Raw genomic sequence first — 12874 nt, 5'->3', positions numbered from 1 at the left:
AAATGGGAATGAGATCCGGCCAGCAAATGTGGCACCTAATACCCCTCCCCAGCAAGGAGGAGGCAGAGCTCGTGCATAGGGTACAACTGCAGCACAAGTTATTGGTGCAATTATACCTACCACTCCAGAGCAAAAGAGATGGGATTCACGTGATGCTTTAGCTTTGTCGTGTATTTCTCTTTCAGTAAAAAATTCATCATTCCGCATATCCGGTCGTGTAAGACCTCAAAGGCAGCATGGGATATTTTGGAGAGCATGTATGCAGCTCAGAATGATGCCAGGGTGTCTTTTTTGAAAAGAGAATTGTCTCATACACATATGGAAGAGGGTGACTCCATGTCAGTGCACCTCACAAAGCTACAGGATTCGAGAGCAATTGCTGAATATTGATGAGATCATTCCTGATTCAGAGATGATTACCACTACTCTGAATTCTCTTCATGAGTCTTATCTCAGCTTTCATACCTCGCTGAATTTGTCATTGAGGGGGGGTGCAAATCCTCTCAATTTTCATGAGTTGATAGGACTTCTGTTGCAGGAAGAGCAGACCAGGAAAAACATGGCTTCACGAGCAGGTGAACATGCTATGCTTTCAAAATTCACGCCTAAAGTAAAGGGACAAGCAAAGACATCAGCAAGTCAGCCTTCCAGTGGTTCAGGACAGCCTTCTCAAAAGGCTAAGGGTGATGCAGGTAAGCCCAAGAAGAAGGGAATATGTCATTACTGCAAAAAGCCAGGTCACTACATTGGAGAATGCAAGAAGAGGCTTGCAAAAGAAAAGAAAAACAGCTCCGGTATGGCTGTTTCAGATTCAGCTCCTCATGCATCTGACAATGAGCAAGCTACAGCCAACTTTGTGGAGCACGACTATGCCTTCTTGTCTTGCATTTCAGACTCTCAGTTGGCTGCTCCGGATAGTACAGCCACTTGTAATGATGACTCTTATGCTTTTTTGACATGCAGTTATGATTCTTCCAAGGATGCATCAGCTTTCAGTGTCAATGAGACACAAAATACATGGTATTTTGATAGCGGTGCCTCAAAACATATCACTTCTAGGAAGTGTCTTTCCACATCTCTGCATCCACCACCCGTTGGTAAAAAGGTCACATGTGCCAACAACTCCTCCTATTCAGTTCGTGGTACAGGAGAAGTTGAACTTACAGCCATTGATGGCTCAACATTCAAAATTTCTGATGTCTTGTATGTGCCTGGTATCACAAAAAATCTACTTTCAGTGTCCACTCTTAACAGAGCTGGATTTCAGGTCATTTTTGAAGATGACAAGTGTGCAGTCCATGACAGAGAGCATGACTAGGCCTTGAGATTGTCTGGCACTTTGTTACGTGGTCTTTTTCAGCTTGACACATATGAGAAAAGACCAGCACATGCTCTTGCAGTTTCCACTCCTACTACTGCTATGCAGAATGCGGAGTTATGGCATGCCAGATATGGACACATGCATTATGGCAGCTTGATGACGCTTCAAAAACATGCTATGGTTGATGCATTGCCTCTTCTTGAAACACCTCCTCCACATGCCTGTGAAGGGTGCATTCTTGGTAAAATGCATAGATTTCCTTTCAAGAAGGATGGATCAATAAAAGCTGTTCGAAAATTACAGCTTATTCATAGTGATGTCTGTGGTCCCATGAGGACTCCATCATTGGGTGGTCATCTTTACTTTGTCACTTTTATAGATGACTACTCCAACTACACTTGGGTTTATGGGCTGAAACGCAAATCAGAAGTGTTTATGGTTTTCAAACACTTTGCAGCCATGGTTGAGAATGAATCAGGACTCAAGATACGGACATTACGCACAGAGAGAGGAGGGGAGTATTTGTCTGCAGATTTTGATGCATTTTTGAAAGACAAGGGCATTGCACATCAGCTTACAGTGAGGCTAACACCTCAGCAAAATGGCAAAGCTGAGAGGAAAAATCGTACTCTTATGGAGATGGATAGATGCATGCTAAAAAGCAAAAAATTGCCTCACAAATTTTGGCTTGAAGGTCTCTAGTTCTGCAAGAAGCTCACTCGGGTCCATCTGATGACATTCCCTGGGAGAATTGACCACCAGAAAACTTTTGCGCGCAAGTCTATGGTGGGAAACCTTGTTTAAGTACACTCAGACTAAGTGTATGCAGTGTGATGTGTGCCAACATATTGGACATCTATTGCCAAATCAATCAATGTCATTACTGTTGAAGGTGGTGGCCTTCACCCCTCACACGTGCATGGTATATAGTTCAATTGGAGCTCAATTCAAAGGGGAGCCACATTGCTGACACGTGTAATATGGGGGAGATTAATCCCATATAGTAATGTAGGTTCTTGGGGCTCTACCACAGCCCAAGTTTGAGGCTTTTCGACATGCCTTACACTCGGCACCATTTGTTACGTGATTTGATCTCCCTGTATTGTCATAGGTTGTTATATCCATCTTGGACAAATATGTGCAACCATGATATGGTTTCTAGGTATACCTGAGATGTATCCAAGATACTTCAGCCATACCATGGAGGGGGTTTGTTAGCACTTAGCTCTTGTATGGCCTTGTAGGCTAGTCTTAGGACTCCGTCAACCCTTAGGTCGACTTCACCGGTTAACCATATGGTTGACTTTGGGGCCATATAGGCCACCTCTTTGTACTTTTCCATTATTTATTTGCAAGTACTCACATTTGCTTCAGCTTGTTGCTCGCTCCCTTACATTCCACTCCGTTTCCATTGCTTCCCACACCCAACAATTACAACCTACTCGTCCTTGAAAAGCCTTCCAAAGATCGGGTTTGGATTTTGTTGGTCCTTTCAAATCTACCAGATTCACACAGAATAAGTATATCATAGTAGCTTCTGATTATGCTACTAAATGGGCTGAAGCTAAGGCACTTCGTGATAACTCAGCTCAGAGCACTGCTAAGTTTGTCTTTGAGAATATAATTTGCAGATATGATGCCCCATATAGCTTATTAGTGATCAAGGCTCATATTTTCTCAATGAAGTTATGCAGTTGCTGAAGGATGAATTCAAGATTATGCATATAGTTTCAACCACTTTATTATGCTCGTGGTAATGGTGAAGTAATCAAACACTCAAGTTAATTTTGACTAAGACAGTGCAATCTCATAAGAGCGATTAGGATGCTAAACTTCATGCTGAGCTTTGGGCTTACCGAGCTACTTATAAGGTCACTACTAAGCTTACACCTTTTCGTATGTCTTTTGGATTGGAAACTGTGGTTCCCTTGGAGTTTATTGTTCCTAGTCCCCGTGTGGCAACCAAATATCACTTAGATGAATCCGACGCAATCAAAGGATGATTGCATCAGCTAAGCCACCTGGATGAACTAGGCCTCCGAGGAGCCTAGTCACAACAAGTGATTCAGTGCAAAAGGAAAGCATGGCATGATAGGCATATTGTGCCTAAGCACTTAACAAAAGGTATGCTCGTAATAATGTACACTGCTAGCTCGTATTACTATACACTGCTAAGTTGGGACCCCTTAAAACAAATTTCAAGCTTGGATGGAATGGGTTGTACAGGTTGACTGAAGTCTTTCCCACTGGGATGGTACACCTTGAGGATTTGCCAGGACATGTGTTCCCCGAGTTGTATAACGGGAGCAAAGTAAAGCTGTACCGAGCAACGGGTTCCTCGGTCACCAAACTCGAGTACAGGTCAGCCTTGGTTGATTGTGTGCCAACACGAATGCCAATCAACTGTTTGGTAACAGCAGAAGGGATGCACTGCATGTAGCCACGTGGCAGTTTGAACATTCTGGGGGCATTAATTCAGATTCATCATATCTACGCAGGGGGTGTTCTACTGAATCATGCAATCATTCAAGTGACGGGACGTCCATTTTTAGCTCATGGCCTACACTTAACTCTGGCTTCCCGTCGTCTTCGTCACTTACTCTTACACTCTGTATCGTCTGCTTGCTCTCTGCGTATCCGTTTCCAATTGCCTTCTGACCACTTCCATCCGTTACGACCTATACCGGGTTAGTTATTATGGAGTAATGTGAGGCACGTAATGACCATCAAAAAAGGCGCACATTACATTCCCGTGTCTTGCCTCCGCACCCGATCACAGATTTCAGCAACGACATTGTCAAAGGGATTCTGAGGAGCACCAAGCCACCGAAGTTCGCATAGCTACCATGGGAGCAGGTTTGGAACAAAACCTTGGCAGAAGAGATTCTCAACTCCTACAACAATGAAGATCACAGCGTGATCATTCAGGACATTCATGTCCGTCTAGGATCTGCTCTGTTGAAGGAGTTGTTCCAGATAAGGATGCTAGCTTCCCCAGACCGTTAGCAGCTACTAAACGCTGTGATACTTACTTTGATAACGGCAACTGCTCCTCTTCACAAGGGTGCCTGATCAGCAAGGCGGTTGACCAAGGCCTCCGAGTAGTCTGCAAGTTTCTTTTAAAGTTTGTCGGGTTGAAGAAGAACATGAGATACGTGCCACAACAATATGTGGCTCGGATTGTCACAGCAGTAGAAGGTAGCCAGGAAGTAGACTGGTTCTCCATCTTTGAAAAGACCTTCGAACCGCAGTTGAAGGCTATCAACAAAGGCTAGACCCACTGCAAGCTTAGGTCCCATTTGTGCACGTTGTGCCACAGACTCACGTCCGATGAGGTACAATGGCCAAACTCCATTCACGTGCCCATTGGAGGAGCTGGAACATCTGGAGCCAAGGACCACGAGCAATATTCTGAGGAACAAGGCTCCAAGGCGCACGTTGACCATAGCATCCAAAGGACTTCGATGGAAAACAGCAGCGAGGGCACCTCCCAAGAACAATCTAAGTCAAGGACAGAGAGTGACAAGGCAACCACAGGCGAAGTAGGCACTGAGCCAAACGGGCTGGAGGTGCCTACAGGTGATAGGCCAAAACCAAGCAACCCCAGGAGACAAAGGCCAAGCAACACAAGAAGCCCATGCCAAAGAGAGCAGAAAACTCGCGAGTAACAGTAGCAGCTCCAACTAGCACGATCACATTGCATGTGCCTCCTACAGCTCTTCATACCCTACCCCCTCTTGAGCCATTATCACTCGATCCTTTGCTGATGCAAGATGATCATCAAAATTCGAATGTCACCGAGTCACAATGGCGGCTTCCTCCCCAAGTATTGGATCATAATGTATTCCTTCAAACACAGTACCGGAAGGAACTGACTCGATTTTTTGAGGCACACACGGCGAGCTTGAGGCAGGCACAGGCTGACCTCACTGAGGAGCGAGACAATTTACAGGAGCGGCTCGACATTAGGATGTTTAAGATGAATTGGTAAAGAGTGACTCCTTGCTATGCCAGAATCATACTAAGCTACACACGCGAACCATGGCAATCTCAAGTGTGAAGTGGACAGATTGTGTTCTCTTAATGCCAGGTCCAAAGATGAGAAGATTAATCTAGCAACAGCAAACCTACAACTGCAAATTGCTCTAGAGAACGTGTAGAAGACGAAAGCAGATCCAAAGGTTCTCCAGGCAGCATACAAGGAGGTCGAGACTCTACGAGCGGAGAATGCCAGGCTCCGTCAAGTAGTAGAACAAGCTGAAAGCCTAAGGGGGAAAAATGCTCGCCTTAAGGGGAAGCTAGAGAATTACACCCAACTCCAATCCTTCATTCGTCTACTCCAGGCACCTAATGAGCACCCACCCAAATTGCCCCGAAGACAGAAATCGGCAGACCACGATGATTCGGGTGCAGGTAATACTGGTGTATGCCACCTATCGCAAACTACTTCCCAAGCAAATCTCTTGGAGCAGCAGCCTATGGAAAATTCTAACACTTCAAGCACTTCCAAGGTAGCTGAAGTCACAACTGCACAGGCCCTTTGATTGCCGGATCCAATGGGCCAAGCAACATTCGAGTCAATAATTGGAAACACAGACCCACACTAGCTTTGCATAGGCGGGAGTTTAAGTAGCCGAACACGGTTATCAGGTGGGGAACCAAATGTCGCCCAAGCAGGTTCTCGAAGCCGAGCCCATTTTATCGAGACTGGATCTCCCAGTCGCCGTGCTAGTTCTCGAGGTTCTACGCAATGTAGGTTGTGGGCGCAAGCTCTTACCTGCCCGCTACAAGGCTTGGCGACAGATTGAAGAAATTGAGATCAATCCTCCTACTCCATCACAACCTCTTCACCAGGACATATTAAGGCCGGTCCAACCCGAAATCTCAATATACGACCGTGCCATATGTACCTTTAATCTTTTTGTTGAGGACCGAGCAACACGCTGCCACAATGTTCTCAAGGCTGAGCAACGCCTTATCGTTGCATGGATCCACGAGCTCCCTAAGCCCTCTATGCCGAAGTTACCACACTATTATGCAAAGATACTCTAAGACTTGGAAAAACTCATTAGTGGCCACACCACCGAGGTAGTAGCTATGCAGAACAACATACGTGATCTATGTAAGGATCCGCTTACAAAGTGGCAGGAAAGAGGCACACCCGTCCTGCAGTATGTGACTCATTTTGATAATGTGTTGGGTATTTCCAACCCTGCCGAGGACCCCATCGTCGAGTTGTGGTTAGTGGATTGGCTAACTCATCTGGATAGGCAACCACTAGACATCAGCTCGCTCTACACGTGACCTCCCCTTGAACAATGGCGAAGGTTCAATCTCGTCGACCCCCCATCTCTGGGTTCATCATCCTCCCGAGCTCCTACCCCCGACAAGGCTAGGCCCTCATCTGCACCAAGTCCATCTACTGCCCCTCCTCGACGTCGCCGCAATCCCGTGCGACAACCCCGCGGCTTCAACCCCGAGCATTAGCCTTTGAGCAACAGTTGGTCCTGAACCATGAGGACTTGGTTGAAGAAAGCCGAGGCGAAATATTGGCCCTCGAGCACGGTACCCGTAGGTGGTGGTGAGGCATCTCATTAGCTAACTCTCGTAGCAAGCAATCGCGGGCAATGAGACCTTGGTAAATTATTGAATGGCGAGAACCAGTAGTAGAAAGCGGTGACCCCGTCTAAGCAGATGATTTAAGAGCGGCCGACCAATGGTGAGTAATGGTGTAGCGAGCCGAGCACGCCAACTTTAGAAGGCGGTTTTGCAATAGCTTAGAAAAACGTTGTAACATGGAGAAGAGAAAGAGAGAGTGGCATTGTGTATTCACGCTCTCCCTCTCAACCGGCTTGCTAGGTTAGGACGTTTGTCACTGACTGTGCATTGCAAGCCGAGGCGGCTTGGTTGTAACAGTTTTTTTCAATACAAGTGTAATTTTTCCTTTCTATCTATGATGTGTATACTCAGTATGGTGTTACGTTCCTAGCTGTTAGTGACTCGATTCTCCCATTATCACCACACGGTTTCTCCTTCAACAACAACCCCGACCTCCGTGTTTTCTTGGTGACAATTGCTTCGTCACCCCGAGCACGCACATATTGCACTTAACGCTCTGCAAGAGCGAGCAGTAGAAAAAGGTCAGCACGCAGGCTGAGATACAAATTCATATGAGAGTAATTTTTTCAAAGAGCTCATGGCTCTCAATCTTGGCAACATGCCACTTGTCAAATGCCTAACTCGATTCTAGTTACATGCCACAAAAGGGAAAACTCTAGGGTCTTCGTAGCCCGCAGTCACATGGACACCTCATGGCTGCTTGCTAGGCTCCATAGAACTTGGGTATTAAACCACTCTCTTGTACTTTCAACAATTAATCAAATGCACATAGCCATTGCACCCATTAACCCCGTTAGTGCTTTGCATGCAAAATTAAACTCTAGACTATTCCTAGTCACTATGGGTGTCCCAACCAAGCAAACATGTGCACACAACATAGGAAAATACTCTGGTTGACCGATGTCAACCCTCTTGACTGCAATTAAGGGGCTTTGACCACAGGTCAAGGCCCCTTAGTTATAGCCAAAGCTCTCCGACCAAAGTAGGGAATAACTTGGTTGACCATAGTCAACCCTCCTTGGCTACAGCCAAGTCTTGTTGGCCGAAAACCACCACTCTCTGACCGAAGTCAGCTCTAAAATGACTTTGACCGTAATTAAATAAATGAAAAGCTATGTAATTATGATCAAATGAATGGTCAACTAAAACTTTGATTTGGAGTATTTACAACTTGGTGACATCTGGGGGGGTGATGAGCCTATACGAGTCCGTCAAAGGGAGAGTTTGGGTTGAGAGCACGATCGGGGTGAAACAGTTATGCCCCTTTCACTGACTCTCTTTGGGCTCTACATTGATGAGATCACATCCTTTATTGACTGCCTAGGAGGTGAGGGACTGATATAGCTATATGTGACATAGTCCTCATATCATCTTCAGCAAAGGGACTACAGAGACATCTCGAGGCTTTGGAGGGCGTTTTGCAAAGAGAGACTTGGCACCTAACCTTGGGAAGACAAGGTTATGATCTTCAACACCTCACGCGTAGTACTCCACCGTCATAGCTTCACTTACCGAGGTGAGCCATTGGAGATAGTGCAGTCTTACACATATCTCGGGGCAGTCTTCATAGGGCCAACTTTCACGATGACCCATGCAGCCAGGGCACGACTCACACAAGGACAGGGAGCCTTAGCCAGAGTAAAGAGACAGTGCTTTCAAGCACACTTTCAGGATCCGCTAACGAAGGGCTGGCTTTTCGAGACCCTAGTAAGACCAGGGGAGTGATCTCTCGATGACAAAGTGGCAGAGTGGAAGAGATTTGAGCAGCTACAGTTGATTATGGGGTCTATGACGATTCAGAGTAAGCTCTCAGTCTGCCATCAGATAGTATAGGCAAAGTTCGCCATGATACCTCTCCAGCTTGATGCCATTTTTCAAGCAATGGCATTCCTCCATAAGAGTTTGGGCGGCAAGCCTTACCCCACAGGCGATTGCCAAGGCTGACACTATTCAGACAACTAGCAGAGAGCAAGGTCGGTACAGTATGGTATGCAAGTGTTTCCACATGGTTTGCCCATCATGGTACTGGCTTCCCATCAAAATCCATATGGATTTGCATAGGCTGAACAATACCCAACCACTAGTTTAAATAATAAGGGCCTTTCTTTAGCAACATCCATGGCCTCCCAAAAGATCAAAAGGTTATATATACCTTTGTAAGACTAGAATAAGTCCAATCATACAAATTTTTGTTGTTCTAAAGATCAAAAATCTACAAAGAAAATAAAAGAGAAAATGAAAGAGAAGAAAAAACAGGTAAACAAAAACTTTTATGAAAAACAAAAGGAAGACATACTTAGCAAGCAAAGCAACACTTATGTCGTCATCAGTGCCCAAGCATAAGCAGCTATACTGGGTTTCTAAAGACCCGCGGAGTCTCTTGGGACAAAACATGTCTACATGTCAAAGATGACATCAAGGAGGATTGGCCCAACGTGACGGGCAAAGGCCTTTAGCTACGAGAAACACTTGTGGTGCATCTTAACAAACTGTAGGATTTGTTGAAGCAACTCAATGATGTTGACACCAAGGTCGGTGATGATGATGAGAAGGCAATATTACCATCAGGCATACCAACCCAATATGAAGATATGGTAGAAGTCTCAGGTTTGAGAATGAATACAACTCAGTTTATGGCTTCTTCACTTTTGGATGAGTGCAGGTTCCAAAGAAAAAGGGATTTCTATCTCTTGATTTGACCTTTAAGGCAAACTGCATTTATCTTTTACACCTTGGGCCGCTTGTGCAGCTAAGGCTAGACTGAACTTTGAAGTGCCATATTTTGGCATCCATAAAGAAATAACTCTCTCCCAACCAAAAAGAACAAGAAACTGATTCAAAATCTACAACATAGAACCTATATACGCTTCTAATGGCAAGGTAGCTCAAAGAGCTGAAAATGTGTATTAATGTGATTTTCCAAGCAAAGCGCACACTATCATTCAAGGACGCCCAGTCTACAAGTGGCAAGATTGTCTCCTTCACTTTGTATCTTAGAGATTACATGTAAGGAGGTAAAATGCCCTAGAATGTCCAAACAGATGCTGTGAAGGAAAAGGAATCATGCAACGAGGAGGAAGAATATGAAAGGTGTCTTTTATCAGCTCATTTAGTGCCTCACTTGGTGAGAGGCAGCCACATACTTGGGAAAAGCACAGGCTAGTTCACTAGGCCTGGGAGTCGCCATACAGCAGGGCAGGTTTGAGCATATACAAAGTAATTCTTGGGATTCCAGTAATCTCTACAAACAGTAAAACTTGAACGACATTTTGAAAAAACTCTCTGTGTATGCCTTCTTTTCTGCCAGCACAGGTGCCGTAATGACTTCTTGTTTACCTTGGTTCTTTTAAACCGTGTAGCAAATGATACTTTAACCTGAACTTAACTGCAAAACGTGGATGTACCTGAAAATATTCTGGCATCCATAAAGGAAGCACGACAGCCTCTTCCAACAGCCTTTTTGCCTCTGCAAGACCAGCAATATCATCCCATCTTACTCCTGGACTTGTTTCCAGCACATCCCTTTCAAGCATAGCTGCCAATTCTTGATCAGGACCCTCATAACGTCCTTTTCTTTGTTTTCCATCATCGTCATCAACAGCCCCCCCCTACACATACCCACAAAAGAAAAGGTTAGAGAATATGAGGAAAATTATAGATAGAGCAAGAATATTTCTGGATTCAGGATTAACACTTATTGCAGCCCCCCACATGTTTTCACATCCACAATGACCAAATCCATTGGCTTTATGCCAACAATATTTGCAATACTTGGCATCCGCCAAGAAAATAGTAAAGTCTTGCTTCAAGCTTTCACAGATCACTGTAAGAGCTGTCCAACTTCCCTTCCCCAAGGATTTTGTGCTTGCCATTTGGTGGTGTCTTAACACTTTCAATGTCTAAACAGCCCAGAACAATACTATAAAACAGCAGCACAGAATCACCCTCACCCCTCAAGTTTCCGCCATTGTAATTGATGAATCAGCACACTTGCTAAACAGGATCTCATGTGGAATGGAGGCTTTCCCCTTATAATCAAGGGGAAATGGGATCTGCGATCACTCAAATGTGCAAACCGTCCATGTCACTATGGTCTGGTTCCCACATGCCAGTCACATACATAGATGCTGACTTCAGAAGCATGTTATGGATGAGGGACATCACCTTGACTCTGACTAGGAGAGATGGGAAAGCTAATATGGCTGAACTCAACAGGCTTCTTTTGGTCAGGTATGAATTGGATGAGTAGTTGGCAAGGCCAGTGCTCGTGCAGGTAGTACCATAGGGGTACAAGAGGCACTTGTAATTTCCAGTTTCATCGCTTACCAAGGCATGAGTTGAAAAAATTGGTCAAAACCACCAGAAGCGTGCTAACATGGGGATCTACGTCTGGATAGAGGAGGTTTAGAGCCACAAAAAGCGTGCCAACATGGGGATCTAGGTCTGGATTGAGGAGATTCAGAATGGGACCTTAGAGTTAATGAAGATAATGATACAATTATGTGGCAGAATGCACAGGGAGATCTCATGACTAAGAAACAGAAAACTCATCATTGTGTTAAAGTGATGGCAATACCACCTCTTTGAAGAAATTGGTGGAGGATCTACAAAGGCACTTGGGAGCAATAGAAGTTTCTTCATTTGGCATTAGTTCTCAAATGGACATTGAGAAGACGACATGCCGAGGTAGTGCTCTTTGGCAAGATACGCAATTCTGCAAGCCCTTAAATGACGTGGCAGATTGAGGCATATGATAATGATATCATTCTAGGAAGAACCATCATCATCTAGCCACTCATTGATCCATGGGTGATCATTTTGGACTTTAAGGGGGTTATGGAGAAACCACATCTCTCAGCCTGTCTTGGGCTAATTAGCTGGTCATGGGCTGCCTGTTGTGTTAGGATTGACCCAACTAGATAAGTTGGGTGATGAGCTAATTGTCCAACATGGTCAGTTGGTTGGCCACTAGCTATGTGCCAAACAGTCAGCCTATATAGATTGGCTAGTTGGACTGGTTTAGGCTGTAGTCTGCAACCCCAGTTGGCCCATTCAGGCCTGCTTAGCGTGCCCATTCAGGAGCAGGCAGCCTTTCCATCATGGATCACGTACCTTACTAGCTCAGAATTGAAGCTAAATCTCACTTCAGGGCAACCTAGTGAAGCGTATCAAGGGATTCTGTGGAAGGTTGGAATGCCTTTGTATATTGACGATTTTGGTGCAGTAATGCTGTCATGGCAAGGAAAATGGCCATTTTGTTAATTATAGGCATTAGAACAATATTACCATGATGCGCCAATTTGATGGCGCAACATGTTTTTTATTTATGATGGACACCGACCGAACTGTTATGGCGGTGGATCATCTAAGTAGATAGGTCCCGTCAAGCTAGAGCCACTACTTCAGACAGCAACAAATTTGGCACTTATTTTATTAAAAAATATGGGCACACACGTGTCTAGGTCGTAGGAGTAATAGAAAAGGGAAGGGTGTATTAGAGTGCATTGAATGGTAGATGCATGGGTCATAGGCTAAGGGTAGGTCTAAATGGGAAGATGAAACTTGAGTGGTCTCAAGGGACATGAATGAAAGGGTATTCCCCTTAATTGTGAATCTCACATTGCATTCTCTTTATCACCTTGCATTCATCCGCCATCTCTCTCCCACCTTGCATATAGGCCGAACATGAAAAAAATGCTCTCATGAGGGCACTCTTCCCCCATTGCAGGGCCCAATAAGCATCAAAATTATGCATACATTGCACCCATTTGCATTCTTGGAAGTCTGGCACATTGGATATCAAAGCAGCGACGCTCCACTCTCGGGATGGGAAGAGGACACTCTTATGATGAGACGAGGACACTCTCAGAACGGGAAGAGCAAGAGAAGGTTTGGCAATGCACAGGCTGGACGGTCAGTGTGCGCGACAGGCGA

At 45.1% G+C, this 12874-nt stretch overlaps 1 protein-coding gene across 1 annotated transcript in view; it reads right to left on the bottom strand.

Annotated features, from left to right (window-relative positions):
• Nucleotides 1–12874, bottom strand: part of ERH3 (P-loop containing nucleoside triphosphate hydrolases superfamily protein) — a 97244-nt gene that overhangs the window by 54351 nt on the left and 30019 nt on the right. The window contains exon 3 of the mRNA XM_087376839.1: nucleotides 10345–10548. Coding sequence (XP_087232965.1) covers nucleotides 10345–10548 — 204 coding nt within the window. The remainder of the gene's footprint in view (nucleotides 1–10344; nucleotides 10549–12874) is intronic.

Source organism: Dipteris shenzhenensis, chromosome 7 (assembly GCF_047967505.1).
Source record: "Dipteris shenzhenensis isolate YYH24624 ecotype China chromosome 7, Dip_SZ_1.0, whole genome shotgun sequence".
Taxonomy (NCBI): Eukaryota; Viridiplantae; Streptophyta; class Polypodiopsida; order Gleicheniales; family Dipteridaceae; genus Dipteris; species Dipteris shenzhenensis.
The sequence above is the reverse complement of the archived record's forward strand: the minus strand, read 5'-3'. Positions and strand labels throughout refer to the sequence as shown.